The sequence below is a fragment of the Cajanus cajan genome, chromosome 6, assembly GCF_000230855.2.
Source record: "Cajanus cajan strain Asha chromosome 6, NIPB_CcT2T_4, whole genome shotgun sequence".
Classification (NCBI taxonomy): Eukaryota; Viridiplantae; Streptophyta; class Magnoliopsida; order Fabales; family Fabaceae; genus Cajanus; species Cajanus cajan.
The window spans coordinates 58978516-59002384 of NC_138522.1; the positions used below are offsets into that span (position 1 = coordinate 58978516).

At 36.7% G+C, this 23869-nt stretch overlaps 1 protein-coding gene across 5 annotated transcripts; it reads right to left on the minus strand.

Moving 5' to 3' along the window:
• Positions 1-3538: 3538 nt before the first annotated feature.
• REV3 (recovery protein 3) lies at positions 3539-23869 on the minus strand. Of its 5 annotated transcripts, none has more exons than XM_083059122.1 (24): positions 23644-23866; positions 23391-23473; positions 23092-23146; positions 22718-22767; positions 22481-22593; positions 21882-21924; positions 21657-21725; positions 21313-21429; positions 21021-21192; positions 20804-20895; positions 20533-20711; positions 20233-20449; positions 17650-19255; positions 16514-16735; positions 15831-16108; positions 14600-14742; positions 13868-14459; positions 13656-13802; positions 7442-7717; positions 6746-6853; positions 6138-6343; positions 5161-5464; positions 4124-4735; positions 3539-3855 (listed from the first exon to the last, which is right to left on the minus strand). In XM_083059122.1, exons 1-24 carry the CDS (start codon positions 23753-23755, stop codon positions 3682-3684), a joined length of 5970 nt encoding a protein of 1989 aa, XP_082915248.1. In that variant the 5' UTR covers positions 23756-23866; the 3' UTR covers positions 3539-3681. The 5 variants fall into 5 exon arrangements, with proteins under 5 accessions (XP_082915248.1, XP_082915247.1, XP_082915246.1 ...); XM_083059121.1 differs by having other exon boundaries at positions 15831-16096; positions 21882-21948; XM_083059120.1 differs by having other exon boundaries at positions 15831-16102; positions 21882-21948.

Consider the following 23869-nt stretch of genomic DNA (forward strand, 5'->3'; position numbering starts at 1 on the left):
CGGCGGCCGAGAAGCGCCTTTGCAATGAGGTGCTCCTTGGTGGCCAAGTAGACGAGAATGCCTCTCTGAGGGTAGACCTCGCGAAGCTGGAGGAGGCGAAGGCGGGACTGTAGAGGAAGCTCGAGGAGATCGAGCGAGCTGTTATTTTTGAGCATAAGAGGGGATTTCTGAAGGCAGCTCGCCAGGCGAGGTTTCTCGCCCCGGGGTTCGACTTCTCCGCCATGCATGTGGAGAAAGTGGTCCGCTTTGGGAAGCTGGTGGCGGAGGATGACCTTGAAGACAGCTCCAGTGAAAATGCCTCTGCTTAGGCCACTTTTGTGATAGTCTAGTTTATTTTTCCTGTTTGGTTATTGCTTTTGAATTCATGTTTGGAACTCAACAAACATTATTGTGTATATATCGATGGTTCTTCTGCTCTTGGACTTGTGTGTTTTGCGCTCTTGCGGGGCTCAAACTTGGCCTAATGTGTATGTTTTGTTTTGAGGTTCGAACTCGACTCGTGGCTTATTATGAGATAAATTGTACCACGGTTCGAACTCGACCTCTGCTTTTAGGGTGAAATAGATCGTGCCCAGGTTCGAACTCGACCTCGAATAAGAGTATTAAGGTTCGTATTCAACCTCAAAGTAAAATGAATTATATCAAGGTTCGAACTCGACCTCAGGTAAGCGTATTAAGGTTCGTATTCGACCTAAAATTAGAGTAATATGAATTTTATCAAGGTTCGGACTCGACCTCAGGTAAGCGTATTAAGGTTCGTACTCGACCTAAAATTAGAGTAAAATGAATTTTATCAAGGTTCGAACTCGACCTCGGATAAGCGTATTGAGGTTCCTACTCGATCGAGGTGGAGAGGTTTCCACCCTTGAGGGAGTGGTGTCTCCATGATGCCATCCACAAAGGGATGACGGCGGAAGGTTGCTTGACCCCCCGTGACATGAGTTGGGGCCTTGCTGACTTCATGGGCCGACTTGTTCGTCGGTACATGAGACCGATGCGTGGCAGGTCGTGGAGTCGGTGCCCTAGTCGCAGTTCGGGGCTGAGAGACCGACTGCCCTTCTTCCTCGTGGAGGTTGCTCGCCTCAGGAGGATGATCAGAGGGGCGTCGATGGAGCTAGGCGCGAATCCGCTCGTTTTCAATGCGTAGCGTCGCTAGGTCAGCTTCATTGGCGATCCGCATCGCCGCTAGGTCGGTTTCGTGCTGGGCACGCATGTTTCGCAAATCGGTGTCGTGTTGTTGCTGCATCTGTTCGACCTGGTCGATCAGTCTCCTCAATGTGGCTTCGTTATCCATGGTAGTTGTGTGATCTGCGTCGTCTATTGCGCGTCTGCTATGGCTTCTGGTGAATACCATAAGCGTGGCCGATAAGAGTTGTCTTGATCGGCCCCACGGTGGGCGCCAAATGTTCTTACCGGAAATTTGTGATAGAGATGATTCGCTGGGTAAGGTTGGTGAGCCTCCTTCACGGGTACGTTTTGTGCTCCAAGATGGGGGTGGTACCTGCAAAAGAGACTTCGATGCTAAAGTTAGGGTTTGTATGAGTAGATGTCTCGTATAAGTAATGCACGTACCTTAGTGTGAGTTAGGGTTGCGTTGGGCCTTGGGCCTGAGATCAATTATGATCTAATTAGATAGCGGATCTCGTCTGGACCGAGATCTCCTGAGATCGGTTATAATCTGGTTGGATTGCGGATCTCGTTTAGATCGAGGTCTCCAAATGCGTGTTCCGAGGTCATTCCACGCAGCTGTGTCGAGCTCGAGCTCGGCATGACGGTACGGATAGTACACAAACATTAACAATTTTACCGGACACCCCTTCATAGTGTAAACAATACTTACACTGTTAATACATTTCAATTAAATCCTTTAATAAATTGCATTTTTATGGTGAACTTAATAATTCACATATAATAATCAAATATTATTTTGTATCATTAATTATTTATTAATATTATTCAAATAACAACTTTTCATATAAGTTTTTTGATCCAATCTTTTCTAGGCAAACGCTCTTATGATAAATTTGTTTAAACTTAAATGTTAAAAAAAAGTTATGTTAAGAAATAGGTTAAATACCTCTTTTGGTCCCTTACAATGTTTTTTTGTTTCAATTTAGTCCCACTTTAATTTTTTGTCTCAATTTGGTCCCCAATAACTTAAATTAGTGTAATTTGGGACTTCCGTCCAAATGATTTAGACGGAGTTAACTGTTGGTTACGTGGCATCTACGTGGATGCGCATGTGAACACCAAAATTCTAGAAAAAACCTGAAACCAAAACGGCCTGTTCTGAAACCAGAACGGCCCGTTCTGAAAGCAGAACGAGCTGTTCTGCTTTTAGAACGGCCCGTTCTGAATTCAAAACGGCCCGTTCCAGAACGGCATGCTTTTTATTGTATTTTTTTTATATCTATATTAATAAATATATAATAAATAAAAAATACAATAAATTAATATTCATTTATGAATAAAACTAAAAAAAAATCAAATAAGATAAGACCTTCCAAAATATTTTTTTGATTTGAATTTATCTAGTTCAAAATCTTGACTTGCCGCAATGTATTTCAAAAATTGAAAATAAAATTCAGGATTTAGGGGTACCTCCTCAAGAACAGGTTGTTATTGTTAGGGTACATCGTCAATGACTTCAAGGAAAAACACTGTTTCGTTTTATCCTTGACTGTATAGTATCAATTTGGTAGTAAGTGGTTCACTCCAGTTTGACTAACAATGAAATAAAACTTGTTACCATCGTCCTTAGTGATACACTGCATCATCATTAATGATATACTGTATAGCTCAAATGTTTAGCAATTGAAGTTATTAATCCTCATTAACAATATACCAAATCTAGTGTTTGAAATACTTTGTATTTTAATTTTTTGGGGCACGAAATTCTGGACCAGAACGGTCCGTTCTGAAACCAGAATGGCCCGTTCTGGTTACACTGTTGGTGTGTTAATTTTGGACCTGGAACGACCCGTTCCAGGTGCAAATTTTACACACCACTAGTATAACCAGAACGGACCGTTCTGGTTTCAGAACGGGCCGTTCTAGTTTCAGAACGGGCCGTTCTGGTTCCAGGTGTATTCAAGTATTTTTTGATCCACCGACGTGACATCCATCTGGCATTCACGTGACCACCGATTAACTCTGTTTAAATCATTTAGACGGAAGTCCCAAATTAGAACGATTTAAATTATTAGGGACCAAATTGAGACTTAAAATTAAAGTGAGACTAAATTGAAACAAAAAAATATTGTAAGGGACCAAAAGAGATATTTAACCTAAAAAATATTTTAATCTTTTATTTTCAGACTGATTTTTCAAAAAAAAAAAAAAAAAAAAAGGTTTACAGAAACATTTTAACATATTTAAGGAATTTTTTTTTTTCAAATTAATGAAGTGGATGTTCGGCTGTATATGCAGGATCCACTTCCAAGCAAGAATCGCGTCAAACTAATTGAACTAATTGTTGCTATTCGGCGCAAATATACATATACGGCGTTGCTGAACGCGCAAAGAGGAAAACACATCCTTGGGGATTAACTTAACTTTACATTTGATTAATTACAAGTTTACAACATCACACAATATACAAAATTTATTTTGCTTAACGCAAAATGGAGATATTTTACCATTTTGTGCAGCAAATGTTATACTCGCAAGCAAAACAGGTTTTCAGAACCATTCCACTGTGCATCTCGGATACAATTCTTTGTCTGCGGCAACATGGGTGGCAGCTAGCAGTTCTTTCTGAACCTTCCGCCTCTCATAGAACACCAAGCATGAAATGGACGTGCACTTCACACCACTTTCGAGAAGCCTATCCCCTCCTCCACAATGGTGACATATCTACAAGAGTTTAAAAAAAAAATAACTATCAATGGAGCAAGAAAGAAAACATCACAAAGCTTCGAATCTAAGGGATTTACGAAAAGAAACAAAGAAAAGCGGGTGATTGATACACAAACTTTCACCAAACATGACCCCGCCCCCCCCCCCCCCCCAACGCATAACTTAAACAACCCGATCAGCAAGAGAAAGAAATAAGAGACATACACAATATCTAAAGAATCCTTAAAACAATTAACAATGATGAAAAACATGCAAAGATACTTACAGCAACAAGATGTTGCATCTCTTGCTCTAACTTCGATGTCTTACTAATCAGTGCTGTCGCAGCAGCTACTTCATTTTCAGAACATTGATTGCATAAACGGGCTGATGCCTGGACCAACCTATCACATAACACACAATGTTTTGAAAGATAGTAATAATCAATTCTGGTTCGATGGAAATTTGAAGTTAATGTATGCTTTACAGAAGCTTCCCTTATGGGGCGAGGCATCTCCGAAAACCAATGGTTCAAGTCAGCACCAACAAGCCCAAATACCCTCTGTAAAGCTGGTATTATTTGTTTATTAATGTAATATAAATCATTTATTCTAAATGGAGAATCAATTGCCAAAACTTCCAATGGATCCACAACCATATCAACCAGGCGGGCTCCAGGCTCTCCATGGATTACAACATAGGGTATTCTCTCTGCATAACGTGGTTCTGACCTAGGGTCAACCCTCATTGCCTTAGTGGCCACAATTGCAGCAGGAGGAAGTGATGAGATTCTTGCACTGTAGGTACCCAAGCGAACCTCCTTTGCAAAGATAAAATCTTTAAGGCAGAATCTGCCAGAAAGAATCCTCTTCCACTGACGTTGCAAATAAACCTTCACCTGCAAGCAGCAAATAAAAAGTGATAAGCATGACTCAGATGAAACCAACACCGTAATTTCAAATCAGATGAAGTATCCAGAATAAATAGTTGTAATTCTGTTGTTTCTTTGTATTTTTCCTTTCTTACAAAGAGATTGCTTGAACAGGGAGGGTAATTAAAGGGCATAAATCGAAGTGGAGGAAACATTAGAAATAACGTTAAACAAGGCAATTGGGTGGATAGATATTAATATGTAATCGAGATAATTAGGGTAACTATAATCTTCGTATTTTATGACACCTATTATACAGTATATAATAGCCTTCACTGTGTAATTGAGACACGGAGTTTATCACATGTTTCTCATTTTCTCAACAATTTTTAAACAACTAGTACATTCAATGTGATATGTATGGGAAAGACGCAATCTGCTGGCATTTATACCTCCAATAAATTATGATGCTCAAAAAAGAGTCTCAAAGACTGCTCCATTATCTTTGCAACTGCACCACACGTATCCCTGCGTACTGTCTCAATACCTTTAGCATCAAAAACAGGTTCAATTTGGCCAGGGCTTTCATAACTGTAGCCAACATATCGTTTCTTAGTAAGGAGGAAACACGGATGATAAACTTTTTCCAACTTCAGGGTGACAGGGCTAGGATTCATAGCAGTGATAGCAGAAGCAATCTCATTTCCAATTTGGAAAGACTCTTTTATAGTGCGCCCTCTAAGGAGGACAAACATACTGCATGAAATACAGTAACTTTATTAGTTTTTGTTCCTTCAATTTATTTACACCCCTGCCAAATTTACTAATCATTAAAAATTAAAACAAACTATCATGAAAGGAGATGATGCTATGGTCAAAACTAGAGACAATATTCAATTGTTACAGAACCCGGCAAACTGCATCAATATACTATTGGAAAATAATTAATACAAAAATGAATAAACATGTGTTTTCAAAGAAATGACTTGTGATTTAAAAAATGATTTTACAATTATGTCATTATTAACAATCATCTTTTTACATGTGATGACAATAAAACGCTAGAACAAAAGGGGGTGTCATGTAATTTTCATGTGGAATGTCTTCATCATAACTATTATGTATTTCCAAATTTTATTCAAAAGGGATTGCCCTGGTATAGAGGGAGCTTTCAGCAGTCATAATATAATTTCAGATCAGAAGGCTTCTAAAACCCTACAGCTCTTCCTCCTATCTGATCTCTCCCCCTCCCCCCCCCCCAAAAAAAAAAAAACTCCGGGTCAAACTGTTTCCTGATACATAACCCTTTAGGAGCTAGGCATCCTTTTGTTCAGTGTACTCTGGAAATAAGTAAGCTGAGTATGCTTTAGGCAAATCACAGGAGACATCAAACTAACTTACTCTAATTAGAGATATAGTATAGTGTTACCTATCAGTATCTCCATAAATAACTTTAGCATTCCACTTTTCGTGTAGATTTACAAATGATATAGCTTTTTCCAGTGTACTACGGCCACACTGAACAATACTGTCAGCAAGTTCTGCACAGGGCATGCGACCACTAAATCCAGCAGCAGTGTAACCATATGTTACGTTCGCTATGAGCTTCAAAGCAAGCTGTCTTGCATTAAATATCTGAAAAGAAAATTGTACTACTTGGTAAATTCTATTTAAATTATGCCTATAAAAGAATCATATCCTAAATAACGCACAAGTATAATTAAATTCACAAAAACCATAAATGGTGAAGGTAAAAATATTAGTATGCATTTATTGGAAATTTTTCATAAAATTTCTGTTTTTATTTTTTTTATAAATATGGAGTTTTCAGAAAATCCTCATGACTAAAAAGAATAAATTTAATTCTTTTTTTTGTAGAATCTGAGCAATAAATATTACAAAATAGAACAAAAGAACATAAATTCTAAACATTATATACTCATGTACATGGTCTTCAACTGTACTATTATCCTAGTAATGTTAAGCAAATATACTGGGTGCAACTAGAAGACATGCAATTCCAATTCACATCCATACCCGCTGAAGAACTTGCTCTGAAGGTGCCAACTTTTTTATTGCTTGTTTTACCATTATTCTAGTTGTTAAGATTTCTTCCAATAAGCGCGGAAGTACACCTCTTCGAACCTGTATGACAGTACAACACAGATTAAAGTTATTTTATCCTTTCCACAGGAGTCACTTGCAACAATACATGAAATATTTACTGCACCCAAATGATACAAATAAAATATATAAAAGCTGATTGATTTATAGGAAAAAGGTTGACATAACAGTTTGCCGAACAGAAAAAGAAAAATAACAACTTGCACTAATCTTGATGAAACAGTGTTGTGTCTATGGTCATTGGGATTAGGATAGTAACCAGTTAACAGAAACTAGCCCCATAATTTCAGCAATCTAACGTTCTGCAAATATATGTCATTCATTCAGCTCCATTAATTTTAAGTTCAAGAATCCTTCATCTGTGTGTGGGTACAATGAAAAAGAGGAGATGGAAGACAGTGGGTCAAAATTTGAGGCTGCTCAACAGAAAAATCAAAGATTGACTGAATCACAATGATCAGCTAATGAGAAACTTGCCCCACAATTTACAACAATTTAAAGCTTTGGCAAATCTATAGCATTCATTCAGGTTCATTAATATTAAGTCAAGAACTTCAAAATATAAAAGAAGTTAGAGAATAGGAAAAGAAAAAAGATTGACTGAATCACCTTGGAAGGTACAAACATAACACCATTCGGAGTGAGCAAGATTTGATCCTTTAAATCCTGCAGAACATGCTGCTCTGGTGAGAATGAACTAACCCCTAGTGTGTTGGCCTTTTGTGCCACAACTTTACCAAGACAAGTGCAAAAGCAAAGATTGTATGCAATTATCATGGATGGATATAAAGACTGGAAGTCAAGCACAACAACAGGATCTGAATAAAATCCAGATTCCGGTTCCATTACTAGGGGTAGGCACTCCATTGCAGGTTGAGAAGCAACCTAGATGAGAAAAATGAGTTATTAAGCCCTTAGGACTTGGGTACAGGTGAAGAAAACAAATATTAAATAGACTATAAAAGAAGCTTCAGAATAATAAATAAATAAATAAATAAAAGAGAAAACATGTAATTAACAATACATATGTTAGTGTATATGGGTTACAACAAAAGGGAATATTTGTTTGTTTGTGCTTTTTGCTTTTTGCATTCTGTGATATCTTTAGGATATCTTCAGAATCTTTTTAGTGGACAGCTGTCCTGCCACCTCTCTAATTTTTCTCTCTCTGCTGGTTGCTTTTACAACCGTTTTCTCTCTTTTCTCTCACTGTTGTTTTTAGAAAAGGTTCCCTATATATTCAGCTCTCCTTGTATTCCTTCGTAAGCATCAATGATAATAAAACTTCACTATTACATTTTACCTCTCTTGATTTTATCTAACATGGTATCAAGAGCCTTCTGATCCTGTACCCGGATCTTAATTTTTCTTCCTCATCTCTTCTATGGCAACTTCAAATAATTCCTCTCCCTTTTCACAATTTTTCTCCAACTCCATAGCTGAAAAACTTGATGATTCAAATTATCTTCACTGGAGGCAGCAGATCGAACCAGTCATCAAATCCCACAAACTTCAACAGTTTGTGGTTAATCCGCAAATTCCACCCCGGTATCTGACAGATGCTGATCGTGATTCTGATATTGTTAATCCAGCATATGAAACCTGGGAGGTCCAGGATCAAATGCTTCTCACATGGCTGCAATCGACGCTCTCGAAGTCTATCCTTTCCCGTGTCATTGGCTCCATTCACTCTTATCAAGTGTGGGACAAGGTTCACGAGTATTTTCATACTCAAACTAAAGCTCGTGCTCGACAGCTCCGCACTGACCTGCGTTCCACCACTCTTGATGGTCAGTCTATGCGTGATTTTCTGACTCAAATTAAAACTATTGCTGATGAACTTGCTGGAGTTGGGAGTCCTGTGTCTCTTGAAGAATATGTTGATGCTGTTCTTGAAGGTCTGCCTCAGGAGTATGCACCTGTGGTCTCTGTTATTGAAAGCAAGTTTGTCACTCCTCCTATTGCTGAAGTGGAAGCTCTTCTTCTTGCTCATGAGTCAAGAGCTAACCGGTTTCGTAAGCAATCCTTTTCTCCTTCAATTAATTACACTCAGGGTTATTCTCGTGGCAGTGTTAGTGGTGGTCACAGTGGGCGTCGTGGTGGTCGAGGTTCGGGCAGAGGCCGTGGTGGTCGTTTTGCTAATTTCCAGTGCCAGATTTGCTTCAAGTATGGCCATACTGCCAATGTTTGTTTCTATAGAGCTGATGTTAATTATCAACCTGCAGAATCCCTTGTTCTGTATGATCCTACCACACTGCAGCCTGTGCAGGTCACTTCTTCTTCAAATCTTAAAGGCTCCAACACTTGGGTGAATCCTAATCCGAAACAGCCCAGCCAGGAGGCTCGTGTTAATGTCACACCAAGTGCTATGGTTGCTAATACTTCTCAACCAGGTGCTAACTCTTCATGGATTCCTGATTCTGGTGCTTCATTTCATGTTACTGGTGAGCCTCAGAACATTCATCAACTTGAGCATTTTGATGGTCCAGACCAAATTTTCATAGGAAATGGTCAAGGTTTGCAAATCAATGGTTCTGGTACTTCCATTTTTATTTCTCCTATCAACTCTCAATTTAAGTTTCACCTGAATAATCTTCTCCATGTTCCTCTTATCACCAAAAATCTGTTGAGTGTCAGTAAGTTTGCTAAAGACAATTGTGTTTTCTTTGAGTTTCATGCTAATCATTGTCTTGTCAAATCTCAGGACACCAATGAGGTTCTTCTTCAAGGTGTTGTTGGTGCTGATGGGCTTTATTCTTTTCCTCATCTAAAGCTCCAAGGTCCCTCGGCATTGGTCTCTTCTTCAGCTCAAATACCCTCTCAGTCTGCTGTTTCACCTTCTGCAGTCTTAGATAGTTTCAATTTCAATAAAAATTCTGATGTATCTAGTTCTTCCACTATGTGGCATACTAGACTTGGTCATCCTAATTCTCATGTTCTTAAGCTTGTTCTTACACAATGTAACCTTCTCTCATCAAATACACATGTTACTGAATTTTGTTCATCTTGTTGTGTTGGAAAATCTCGTAGACTTCCTTCTTCTGCATCTCAAACTATATATTCTGCCCCCTTGGATGTAATTTTCACTGATTTATGGGGACCATCTCACATTACATCTTTTTCTGGTTATCTTTACTATGTTGCCTTTATTGATGCTTTCTCTAAATACACCTGGATATATCCCTTAAAATCAAAGGCTGAAACTCTATCTGTTTTTCAACAATTTAAGGCTATGGCTGAATTACAATTCAACACCAAAATTAAAAGTGTTCAATCTGATTGGGGAGGGGAATACCGAGCTTTTACTTCCTTTCTTGCCACAAATGGAATCCAACATAGAGTGATTTGTCCCCACACACATCATCAAAATGGTGTGGTTGAAAGGAAACATAGACATATTGTTGAAATTGGTCTCACCCTTCTTCATCATGCCTCCTTACCTCTAAAATTTTGGGATTTTGCTTTTACCACTGCTGTTTATCTTATCAATAGATTGCCTTCTGCTGCATTAAACTTTAATGTTCCTTTCACTACTTTATTCAACAAATCACCAGATTACAAATTCTTAAGAACCTTTGGTTGTGCTTGTTTTCCTTTCTTAAGACCATATGCCAGTCATAAACTTAATTTCAGATCCCAGGAGTGTGTTTTTCTGGGATACTCAAACTCTCACAAAGGGTATAAATGTCTCTCTTCTTCTGGCCGAATTTACATTTCAAAGGATGTCATCTTTAATGAACATAGGTTTCCTTACACAGATTTGTTTCAGCCAAGCCTTACACAAAATGTCTCTCCATGTCAATATTTCAATCTCAATCCAGATTTGTCTCCTCCTTGCACCACTTCAACTGTTCTCTCCCAGCAGCCTCCTTTGCCTTCTCAAATTGGTGATTCAAGTGTATCAATCATTCCTTCCGTGTCTTCTTCCCAAAATGTATCTCCTTCATCTCCTGAGTCTTCCTCACAAAATGTCTCTTCTCCTACCTCTTCCACTGCCCCTGCCAGTATACCAAGAACCATTAATAACCATCCTATGCAAACTAGGTCTAAATCTGGCTTTCATAATCCTCGGATACATCCATCCCTGTTCTTAGCTCACAGTGAACCTAAAACTGTTAAGCAAGCTCTTGCTGATCCTAACTGGTTCTCTGCTATGCAACAAGAGTACAATGCCTTAATGCTCAATCATACTTGGGATTTAGTTTCTCTGCCATCTGATCGCAAAGCAGTTGGATGTAAATGGGTTTTCAGAGTCAAGGAAAATGCTGATGGCTCTATAGATAAGCTCAAAGCTCGGCTAGTTGCAAAGGGTTTTCATCAAGTGCATGGTTTTGATTTTCATGAGACTTTCTCCCCTGTTATTAAACCTATAACTATTCGCATTATTCTTACTCTTGCTCTCACCAATAATTGGAATCTATTTCAGCTTGATGTAAATAATGCTTTTCTGAATGGCACTTTGGAAGAAACTATTTACATGGTGCAGCCTCCTGGATTTGAAGCTGGGGATAAGAGTCTGGTTTGCAAGCTAAACAAGGCCCTCTATGGCTTGAAACAAGCTCCTCGTCAATGGTTTAACAAATTAAAATTGACTCTAACTCGGTTTGGCTTTCAAGCTAGCAAATGTGATCCATCTCTGTTTCAGTACCAACATCAAACTCATACCATTTTTATTCTAGTTTATGTGGACGACATCATTATCACTGGCAGCTCTTCTTTGCTCATTCAACAAATCACCAACCAACTTGACTCAATTTTCTCTTTAAAGCAATTGGGAAGCTTGGATTACTTTCTAGGTATTGAGGTTAAACACTTGCCTGACAAGTCTCTGGTTCTGACTCAAAGCAAGTACATTCGAGACCTTCTTTTTAAAACTAATTTGGCTGAAGCTCATGGTGCTCCTTCTCCTATGTTCTCTAACTGCAAATTGTCCAGGTCTGGGAATGACTTCTTTCATGATCCCACTTTTTTTCGATCTGTTGTTGGTGCCTTACAGTATGCTACACTTACAAGACCTGAAATCAGTTTTGCTGTTAACAAAGTTTGTCAATTTATGGCTACTCCTCTTGACTCTCACTGGGTGGCTGTCAAACGTATCCTCAAGTATTTAAAAGGCACACTCTCTTATGGTCTTCATATGCAACCTGCTGCTGTAAACGGCCCCATCTCTCTCACTGCCTTTTGTGATGCTGATTGGGCCTCTGATATTGATGACAGGAGGTCCACTTCTGGTTCTGCTATCTTTTTTGGACCCAATTTGATATCTTGGTGGTCCAGGAAACAGCGTGTTATTGCTCGGTCCAGCACAGAAGCTGAATATCGCAGTATAGCCCAAGCCTCTGCTGAATTAACTTGGATTCAAGCCCTTTTGCAGGAACTTAAGGTTCCCTTTTCTACACCTACTTTACTCTGTGACAATCAAAGCGCGGTGGCCATTGCTCACAATCCTGTTTTCCACAGCAAAACAAAGCACATGGAGATTGATGTGTTCTTTGTTCGTGACAAAGTCCTATCCAAGCAACTTCTAGTTTATCACATACCAGCTCTTGATCAATGGGCTGATCTTCTTACTAAGCCTTTGTCTGCTGCTCGGTTTGAAGTTCTTAGGAACAAACTCAAAGTGCAAAGTTTTTGTGTCAAAACTTCACCTTGAGTTTGAGGGGGGCTGTTAGTGTATATGGGTTACAACAAAAGGGAATATTTGTTTGTTTGTGCTTTTTGCTTTTTGCATTCTGTGATATCTTTAGGATATCTTCAGAATCTTTTTAGTGGACAGCTGTCCTGCCACCTCTCTAATTTTTCTCTCTCTGCTGGTTGCTTTTACAACCGTTTTCTCTCTTTTCTCTCACTGTTGTTTTTAGAAAAGGTTCCCTATATATTCAGCTCTCCTTGTATTCCTTCGTAAGCATCAATGATAATAAAACTTCACTATTACATTTTACCTCTCTTGATTTTATCTAACAACATATAACCTGTTTCAATGGGTGAATAAGAGAAAAAAAAATGTTGACAGTGATATAAACTTATTGTACATGTTACAAAATAATTGGGTGAGAAACCTGGTGATGCGCTGAACAGAACCCACACAACAACATTTTATTATTAAAATTATTCATTTATCACATTCAATCTCCTTTCTCATAACTTAATAACACATCTAGAAGAAAATTAGAAAAATAAGGTGAGAAAATGACAGATTCAAATATGGTTGGCCTATTGCATCAGATATTAGTAGTACCTATGGTATGCTCTGAACTATAAATTCAAAGAACCTTAACCCACCCCCTCATCTATGACTGCCTTTTTGTTTGGGTGGGGGAGGGGAAGGAAAAGCTTGAGAGAGAATTTATGGAAGAGTTGGCTGTGGCAGCAGAGGAGAGGTTGGTGAGTAACTGTTCCAAGTTCCAACTAATAATTAAAACTTTTATCTTCTGGCACAAAGTGTACTACTTCTATTGCGCATCTGAGTCAAGCACCATTGTTTTCAAAATATTTTCTTAGTTGAGATCTATTTCTTCCTTGTGTTAAAGAGAACCAGTTTATCCAATATGGTTTATTGATTATAAGAACATCTAAAAAAAGTAAAATAAATAAAAACTGGTATAAAGTATTAAATAACCAGATACTGCAAAAGTGTATATCACAAATGAAATCATGTTAGGAGGGTGGGTAAACAATGGACACCAGTTGAGAGCCTCATGCACCGAACAACAGCACTTTCATATAATCTTATTATGCTTGGTTTATGGTAACATTACTAACCATTCAACATCATAATCAGTTATCCACTGTAAAAAAGGGGAAATGGGAGCACTGAGAGAACCTGTTGCTTTCCAGGTGAGATGGCAAGATAGTTTTGTGTATGGGCCAACCTCAGAAACATGGATTCAACACGGTATTGTGATCCTCTAGAGAGAACAGAAAAAAACTCTATGCCAAAGACACGAGCAAGTTCCGATGTCCGATTCACCTGCAGAAGAAAAATATCGCTAAGAAAATCCTTATTTTGGCAATAAACCTATGATACTACCTTACCATATCAAGTTGGTTTAATATCTCAAGGTTCAGCTTTACTCTCTCTGTAACATATTTGATACATCGATATCTTGCACGTCCAGGACCACTTGAAAACCATTTTGTCAGCACCTTCTGGTGAAAAGAAGGAATTTTCTGCCTCAATACAGCTTCAGCAACAGCTTCAACTGAATATAAATTCAACTTAACTTCTCCACGTATCAATCGCCATACGTTGAGGACAATTCTGCCACCTACATGAACTCCACTAGCATGTGTCCGCCCCCATTCATCCTCAATTATTGAATTTTCTGGCACACAACAATCAAGATTAGGGGTATCATGGATGTCCAGTTCCAAGATATCTTTTTCTGAAGATTTGGTATCTTCAGAAGCAATCAAAGACTCAGATGGAGTGCGAGACAGATTATTAAGTAATCCCAAACCAAGATGTGACGCCCTTTCTGCTAGATAGCCAAGAGAACTCCCTTGAATATCCCAACCCATCAAAATATCTGGGTCAGATGAAGACACAATCTTTATAAATTCTTTTAACAAGAGCTTCTCATCAGTAAAGACCAATATTTTACAGCCAGATAGACCATCGAAACTTCTGCAAACCAATGAAGAATAAGAACAGCATCTTTTTAAACATGATCATCCTGTAACAGATAGTGTATACTGATGTACAGAATTTATCAATAGAAAACCAATCAAGAAAGAGAATGAGTATACAAAAAGACATCATCATACCTCTGACAAGGACCAGATTTATTATGTAAAAGAACAAGAACTTCAACAATAGAATCACCGTCATTCTGAAAACCAAGAGCTACAATGTTGATGCCATCAAATTGAGGATCAGGTAAAAGGTCTCCTCTAGATTCTGCAAGAATCTATCAGTTGCAGTCAAGTTAGACCTATGTGAGAAACAACACTACAAAGATGTTCATTTAAAAAAGACACTAACAAAAAAAGCTTATTTAAAATTTAAAATATAATTAAAAGATAATAAATTCCAAAAAGAATTTTACTTTTTAATATCAAGCAATAAAAGACAAATAGATTCCCTAGTTTCTGTTATAAAAAGATACTGATCCCTAATTACAAGTATTCCCTTGGGTTTTTAATATAATATAAACAAAAAATAATGAATAAGCTTTTGCAAGTGGAGAACTATACCTATAGCAAGTTGATTTGATAACAGAAGCAACATGATCACCATAAAGCATCTAACAATAAAAATAACTAGCAATAAAATAAAATAAAATCAAAATGAAGTTTGATTGAGTTATTAAGTAACATTGTTACTTTTAAGCATGACCAATAATGGGGATTGATGGTTTGATGCTTGTGTGTGTTACTATGAATGTGTGAATCAAACTAACACGAAACCGGCATGGACACCTTGACATAGCTAAAGTCTAAAACATAAAAATTCCAAAATACTAGAACTGTCAGTTTACATAAAAAATAAAATAAATAAAAATAACTAACAACTTGCTAAGATCTTTAAAAAGACTCGCAAAAAAAAAGAGAGAAAAAAAAACTTACAAAAGCAAAATAGAAAATTTATTTAATACAAATCTATTTTTAATTTAAAAAAGATTGATAAAAGGAAAAGGTAACTGTGTCCAACCATATAGGTGTGTCTGACCTGTGTCCAAGCCAAAAAAACAAAAATGAAACAAAAGAAACAGCAAAAATGTGTCTGACACGTGTCCAAGACGTGCCGGCTGTGTGTTGGTGTCAACGGGGTGTTGGATACCCTGACACCTGTGTCGGTACTCACTAGTGTAATTGTCACCAATATCAAGGATCTGGTTCTTAGAAAATGATAGGAAAAAGTTATTTTAAACACCAAATACCTAAATTAAGGTCTTCCAATCAGAATCCAACAAGAAAATTTGAGGGACATCAAAGAACTTTAGAAGTCATGCACAAATTTGCTGGGAAAAGAAAAGGACAATACAATTTTCAATACCTCTATACTAAGTAATGTAAGTTGCTGTCCACAGCCAACACTTGCAGGGTCTCGAAATCCAATTTGACTCAGAGGGGTAAAACTTGATTTTCCATCGGGACCTGATATCTGAGAAATATCTTGCGAGTCATCTAGGCATGTTTTCACTCTTTCTGTTTGTCCTTTTCCAGTGCATGGAGGCTTCTTTTCGGTATCAGCATCTTGATACAGCTTAGTCATAAGAAGAGGTGCAGTCTCAGTAGCACATTTAGGTACACCCTTGTCCTCTGCATCTATTTCTTAATGAATAAGATTAGTATGACCAGATCCAGGTATTAACTTGTCATAATTGTTAGATGTACAAGAATGTTTTTGTTAGTCTTATTTGTATGTTTTAGTTTTGTATCTTTAGCTTTATGCATTATTATTTTATTTTCTAAAGCTGCAAAAGCTTGTAAAACAAACTTCTTTAATTATAAAATTCAGAGCAGTGTCTTCCTGAACAAGACATGAACCCCATTCTTCACCTTTGGGTCTATCTGTTCTTATTAACAATAATCAACTGGCTGAAGAAAAACCAACATTTTGCCAAATGATTTGCTAACAAGTAACTTGTACACCAATTATGGCTGTGTTTTTTAGTGAATTTCCTAGAGTAAGTAATATGGGCAAAAATAAATCACTGATCACGGTTTAGTAGATACCTCTTTCATCACAACATAGCCATCTATGCACAGTATCTGCAGGAGGAGGCAAAATATTAGGTGTTAATAGGTAGAGGTGAGAGCCATCATTTTGATAGTGAGTGATGACACCCTTCATCCCATTAGATGTAAGTGTTTTAATTGGACCATACTTGTTGCAAGTTTCCATCTCTTTCAGAGAATCCCTCGCAGAAATGGGAGGAAAGACATCCAGAGCATTCCCTTCAAGAAATAAACACAATATGGTGTGAAGTTTCATTAAACATGCAGTATGATCAGACCAGAGAACTTAGAAGCATAACAATTAACAAACTAAAATCAATAACCACCACCAAGCCTCATCCCACTAGGTGGGTATCAGCTACATAACATACTAACATTGAGTGACAAAATATCATAAAATGTATAACTTCCTGGATCAATCCAGTCACCAAGATTCATCAGGATTATACTGTGCCTCTAAATGTGTATATGATTAAGATGAACATTTAAAAAATGCAAGTTTCCAGTACCACAAGGAGGGAGACCATGAATAAAATGATAGCAATTTGTAAAATTTTGCTAGCCTCATCATGAGTTTCTATTAGATTAGATATTAAGAATCATAACAGTATTTCCACATAACCTCTCTCATGCCAGCCCTATGTGTCTTCCAGCCAAAACAATTGCAAAAAGAGAAGCCATCCAGCAATGAAAAGAAATAATTTTCTATCAAAGCTTATTTCAAAAGTTAAATCAAATTATTGACAACGTAATAATGTCAAATAAATCAGCATTGAATCCAAAAAAACGATGAAGAGTGGGAAGTCAATATATGAAAGCTATCCGTTAAAAACTTTTATTAAATGGTTGGACCTCCAGATAGATAAAGCAACATAAAAGCACCATCTTAGTTTCCTTTGTAAGATCTGTAGACTGGTTATTCCAGAGAATGGTAGTTATGAGTCATAAAAAATGTATATAAAAAAAGGCTGAATGGCTATTAATATTTAATACATAACTAGCATGAGAGAGGCTTTATTGTTTAACAAGGCATGCCATTGGACTGAATCACAGATTCACCAATTCCTTTGGAAAAACAAATTTTAAAAAGGAAAAAAAAAAGGGAAATTGGGTTAAAAAGGTGAAGTTAAAACCTGGCATTTCATCACAGCTGTCCTCATCCAAATGTAAATTGGTATTAGAGGTGGTTGGCAAGGACAAAGTACTCTCAAGATTCTTATCATCCAGGGGGTTCTTGCCTTCAGCTAATTTCATGTGACTACCCTTTAGGTCGGTGGGTTCAGAACCAATAGTGTCATGCAACAAATTTTCATCCATCTTTTGATTATCCACTTTTTCACTTAACAATACTTGCATATCATTTGCAGCACTTCTGTCCACGGAATTCTCATAAAACATCATCTGATCATGTTGCACAAAAGATATGTTTCCATCAGAACTTTGACCCATGCAATTATATTTGCCAGAATTTTTATCAATGAATGAGCTCTGCACACTACTTGAAGCAGAAGAATTGGTTTGTAAACTTCTCTCAGGAGCTCTGACTGTATGAACAGCAGATGTTCTTAACCGAGTGTCTAACAAATGATTTTGGGTACAGGCATCAGAAGCCATAGGTTTTGTAAAAGCTGTGCCAACTTTATGGTTTTCACCCATGCAAGCCACAGATTGGTCTATGGAATCAATAAAATGAAAATTTTCAGGTCCACCATGCATTAAAGAAGACCCTCCCTTTGAACAGTTCCTCAACACTTTACTTGCTTCTACACCTTCCATTTCATGCGGACTAAAACATACGCCTTTTGGCATCGTAGCTTGTAAAAAACTATCATTGACAGCTGGAAGAGGCAGTTTCCCATGCACTAAATTAACATGATTGCTAACTTTGCGGCCACAACTCTTCTGGTGTTCCTTTTCTTCTTCATCAGTTTGCACCGTTTTTAAATCCAGTTGGTTTTGCCAAAGGCATGTATTTGGCTCCCTATGCTTGTCCAAAAGAAGCTTTTTAGTAGTTCCAGACTCAAATTCAGCTTGTTCAACACGATAGGATCGCTTTCGCCTCATCAATTCCCGCAAAGAGTAGTTTGAATCTGAAGTATCTTTGCCGTTGTTCCTTATAATACAAGCACTATTTCTAACCTCATTAGTGTTTAAGTAACCTGAGTGAGCAGAATCTCCGGTCTCACTTTCAAATGGATGAGTCTCAAGTAAAGTAGCATGCTCTCCAACATCATTAACCTTATCCATCATGGAAAAAGGCAAAGACCCCCATTGTTTATTCCTTTTATCTTTACTAACTGTACTTGTGTCAGTATTGTGCTGTATGTGGTACTCAGAAGCCCTTTTGTATTCACTATTTATCTCAACTAGAGAAGAGGTTCCAGAGAAACCACCGCGTGGACTTGAGAACTCATCATCATTAGAACCATCAACTTGGGGTAGCATACTGTTTGATGAAGCTCCAATAGAACCATTGTGATCAAAGGAATGAGAACGCTTTTCCACTGGTAACTCCAACACATGCATATCATCAATTGAATCAAGAATATCCTGACACTCCTTTTGGGACTCATTCTCATAAGCCATATTAGCTTCTTCCAGCACCTTATCAATTGTTGCAGCAGGTAACAAGGGAGTCAAGATTGTTTCATAAACAAGTTCATCATCAGAGTTTATATCCTCTGCAGCTTGAGAAGTTGCAAGCCACTTTAGAAGATTTTGTGCTTCCTTATCAGCAGCCTAAAAAGGAGGAAATACAGAAATACAAAAAAATTTAATAGACCAAATTGTTTAAAAGAAAACCAAATGTTGAATGGTGCCATTAAAAAACTAACTCCCAATGACTCCATTTAGTCCTACAAATATTGTTCCTGGATTGGTTTTAAGAAAAAAACAAGAAACAAATCCAGAAGTGCCCGAGTACATTATTTTCTTATTTCTTTAACAGATTTCTGAAATTTTCAATAATTCATGGTAAAATATCCATATACAGTTTTAAAAAACTAAAAACTATATGGAAAAAATGAATCCATTAGTAAAAAGTAAAATCCAAAGGATAATATTTCCTGCATAAAAAAATTTAAATAATTTTTATCAACTCTTGTTAAGGAGATTAAGCAGTGTATGAAATCATTGGGATTAATGTTCAGGTATATTGCAGCAAGTGAATGAGCACCAGAAAAATAGTAAAAAAAATTACACAATTTAGTAATTAGGATCTAGAGAACCAACAATAAAAAATATTACTCAAGGTAGGTGATTCCATGCAAGCATTTACAGGAAGATAGAGGATTCAACATAAAGCAACCCTTCTGAACAGGTATTTCATGGGATACTGACTAGATGCAGAACAACTGATTACAGAAAGATATATTTTGAGAAAGGGGTGGGAGGAAAAGTACTTTTGTTGTTTTGCATGTAACATAGATTTAACATAAAACAATCCTTCTGTTTAGATCATTCATGGGATCCTGACTACATGCAGAGCAACTGATCATAGAAAGATATATCTTCAGAAAAAGGTAGGAGGAAAAGTATTTTAGTTATTTTGTAGGTAATGTATATACATAATAAAGAGAAAATACACACACACAGCCTATGAAATAAACACTACTCAACAATTACCAACCACTGAATTTTGTTAAAAAAACAAGGTAAGCATAATTATGAAAATATCTTGCTAAAGATAGAAGAAAAATCACAGAAAAAGTTACTGCCTTTATGTCCAACGTTCCAATCATTTCAGATGATCGGATTTCATCCATGGTCAACATTTCAAGACTTGTGTCATTCCCTTCCTCATGCAATTTGGCATTTTTGCATAATGAAGCTGGTGGTGATAATGAGCCAATTATGTCTGTTTCTCTGCAACAATTCAAGGCATTTTTGCATAATGAAGCTGGTGGAGATGCCGATCCTATTATGTCTGTTTCTCTGCAACAATTCAAGGATTGTTATGCTTCACATGTGCAAAATTTAATAAATTTTCCATCATGTAAGAATAGCTGCATACAAACCTCAATTCCTTCCCAGAAGGAGTACAAAATAAAGAGGTTTCAGCTTCACAGCACAATTCAATAATTTTTTTCTCGAAGTCAAGACCAACAGAGAAAAGTTTCATAACATCTTGTGGAAGTGGTTTGCAAGGATCAGAAGGCATGGTAGTCTCCTGAATTCCAGTCCGTTTCTGCTGTTCCTGAAATAATATAAGGCAATTAACTTAGATAAAATCCAGACAATGTAACATGACAAAATAGAGCTATAGAAAGAATAATCATGATAGGCTACCTCCCATATTGGTACAAGTGACTGAACCATGTTGACATCTGAGCATGTTTGTGAAAGAGATGAATACATTTTAAACTGCTGATTAAGAATCTCTGCCACAACAGATATATTTTCATAATAAGGAAACAACAGTAGCAGAAGACAACACTAAATATTTAAGTATATATGTGTTCATGCACATGTGTTTGTGTTAGTATGGCTATGAAACCAGACAAACCATCTACAGAAGTATCTCCTTCAAGCTCACAGGTGCTTTGGCGTTTAGGACAGTGAGCCTCATCATTTGACAAGGCACTGAATTTGTTTGGGAGAGACCACATCCACTCAGATGGGACCATGGAAGACATCCACAATCTTGACTCTGAACATGCATGACCATCTGTATCTGCCTAATCAAAAGATTATGATATCAAACATAAACAAGAGACATATATCATCTAAACAAATAAAAGTTTGGTAATTAAACAAGGGAAATAGGGGAACTTTGAAAGCTAAAAACATTAACACACCTTTCTATGCTGCTGCTGGCTTTCGATATTAAATTTCTCACAAGTGTCAGGTATAGGGTGGCGGAACTTCATCTTTGATAGGTGCAAATGACCCATGCCATACAAGTTATAATCAACCTAATACAACAAAACAAAGCTTATAAATCTACAAACATTAGACAAAACTAGGCAAAAATGAGCTAGACAATTTTGCATTTAGGTTATAAGGCTGTCAAGTGAGAGAACATTGATGAACAAACACATTCAATACATCAGTTCACATAAGAAGCCATAGGAAATGGAAATAAACCAATTGAACAATGCCAGAAAAAATGTCATACAATAATACATACGAAAGTACATACCAGAAACTGAAGAATAAAGGGAATATGTGATTCATAAGGCTGTAAACTTTTATCAAGAACAGCTCCAGCCTGAAAAAATAAAAATCATGATGAAAGCTTATTCTGTGAAGCATCAAACTAAGATGTACTAAATTTAATAGAATTTTACAATTATCAACAAAAATTTGCACATTATGAACAATGCGATAAGCTTAGCCAAATATAGGTAATGTTCAGAAATTGTACCAAGAGAAGAGTAGCTGCACGGGAGACATCTTGCGGATAATATCTTAAGCACCAGTCAAGGCTTACTCTATTTTGGGGTAAGAAGGATCCCATGATTAAGCATGCCATCATCCTAGCTTGCACATACAAGCGGTAAATATGCATGTTGTGCAACTATGCATGTAGGAATATATTGCAAATTAGTGTTTTAGTTTGTGCAATGCACAAAATAAATATTTATTTTATATAATTATACTTTACAATATAAATAAATTCTTTGAATATATAAATTATATTATAATTAAAGTTTGTAATAAATAAATATATTTTAACATATAAATTATATTTTAGATTTATAATATATAATTTAAATTATAATACAAAAAATATTTTTAATTATTGATAAAAAATTTGAAATTCAATATAAAATCAAAAATAAAAAAGATAAATTAATATAGAAGAGATTGAGAAAATTCCATAAAAACACTCTAGTTGAAGAAATCGGCTAAAAACGCTCTCATGGAAGAATAATCCCTAACAACACTTTCATACAAGAACTATTCAAATTTATATATAGAGATGGAAAAAAAATATGTACAAAATATCTGGATAGCGGATACAGGTATATCTTTACAAATAACTCCTCAAATGAATGATAGCCATAAAATTTCCTTGCTCGTACAAAGCTGCATCCATGTACATGTTGTCTTGTTGAACCAGCACTGCCTTTAAGCTGTAGAAGTTGCAAACAAAATTGATGTCACATCTTTAATATAAGAAACTATAACTATGAAGTATAAACACACGAAAAAGCCTAAAATAGAGTATAGAACACATTCTAACTCATGCAAGGATACCTTTAAGACTCTCTCGAGAGAAGCAGCCACCTTATAGGTGTATGCATCACCTGAGCAACATCAATAAAATTTTATTCCACGTATTAAGTTACTAAACCAAAATGTGAGATTTATTTGAAGCACAACCACCGAAGACAGTTAGATAAATCAAAAGCATCATCCAGATGATTAAAATTGGCCTACAATGTAAAATAAAGAAAAGAAAAACAATAAAATATGTATACAGAATAATAAAACAGTTAAATATAGGTAAAGTAAATTATTTACCAGAATATTAGACGAAGGAAATCAAACAAATTCAAATACAACTACAAAGATACAAACAAACACTTGATATAGACATAGCAGGACCAGTCAATATGACTTGCTATTACCTTGGTCTAGTTGGAGTGGTATATCTGAACACGGCACATATAAATAGGGTAAAGCCTACAAAAAAGAATACGGACAAACAATTTAAGTGTATGTAACCATAGTACCATATGAAAGAAACAGTGACAACTTTGCTTAATACAAAAATGTTAAATAGTTGAATTGGTTGCATTTATGATAACAAAATTGCTAGCACTTGAACTCATTGGGAAATAACAGGTAAAACCGTAACTAGCTATTGCATCTTGTTTCTTAACTAAAAATGGTTTAAAATACAAACAAATTTCGTGCGTGATCTTACTCGATGAATGTGCAAGCAAGTCTTCTGGCCAGCGGGAGTAGAACCATACACTCTTATTACAGGCACCTCATTCACCTTTCCACCTTAGTAAAAAAAAAAAAAAAAACAAATTAAACAATGAAACGCAAACTAGTGCAGTATGAGATGAACACTGAAAGTTTGAAACACTGAATGAACCCTAAATCGTTGTCGTTTGTTCTTCGGCAGTTCAATTTTACATGGAAAGTGAAATCGCTTAGGGTTGGTGTCGTACCATGGAAGCTACTATAACAGATATCGGCGTCTGGGATTGGCGGTGCCATGTAATGGTCGATGGAGACAATTCGAACGCTGAAAACCTCTGAATTCGACTGTGAATCTGACATGTTTTTCCCTCGCTTTTGCTCTCTTCGGTGAAAGAGGAGCAAGAGAGATTGAAAGCGGTGGAAGTTTCGGTTTATTTAATAAATTTGGCGCTAGGCAGGAAACAAGTATTGGTA

Excerpts from the sequence above, each read along its gene's own strand:
- REV3 (XM_029271059.2), bottom strand. The coding sequence starts at position 23,755 with ATGTCAGATTCACAGTCGAATTCAGAGGTTTTCAGCGTTCGAATTGTC. Across the intron at positions 21,726-21,881 it reads GTGCAGCTACTCTTCTCTTG|GCTGGAGCTGTTCTTGATAA; the intron begins GTACAATTTCTG and ends TTATTTTTTCAG. Across the intron at positions 14,460-14,599 it reads AAATCTGGTCCTTGTCAGAG|AAGTTTCGATGGTCTATCTG; the intron begins GTATGATGATGT and ends ATTGGTTTGCAG.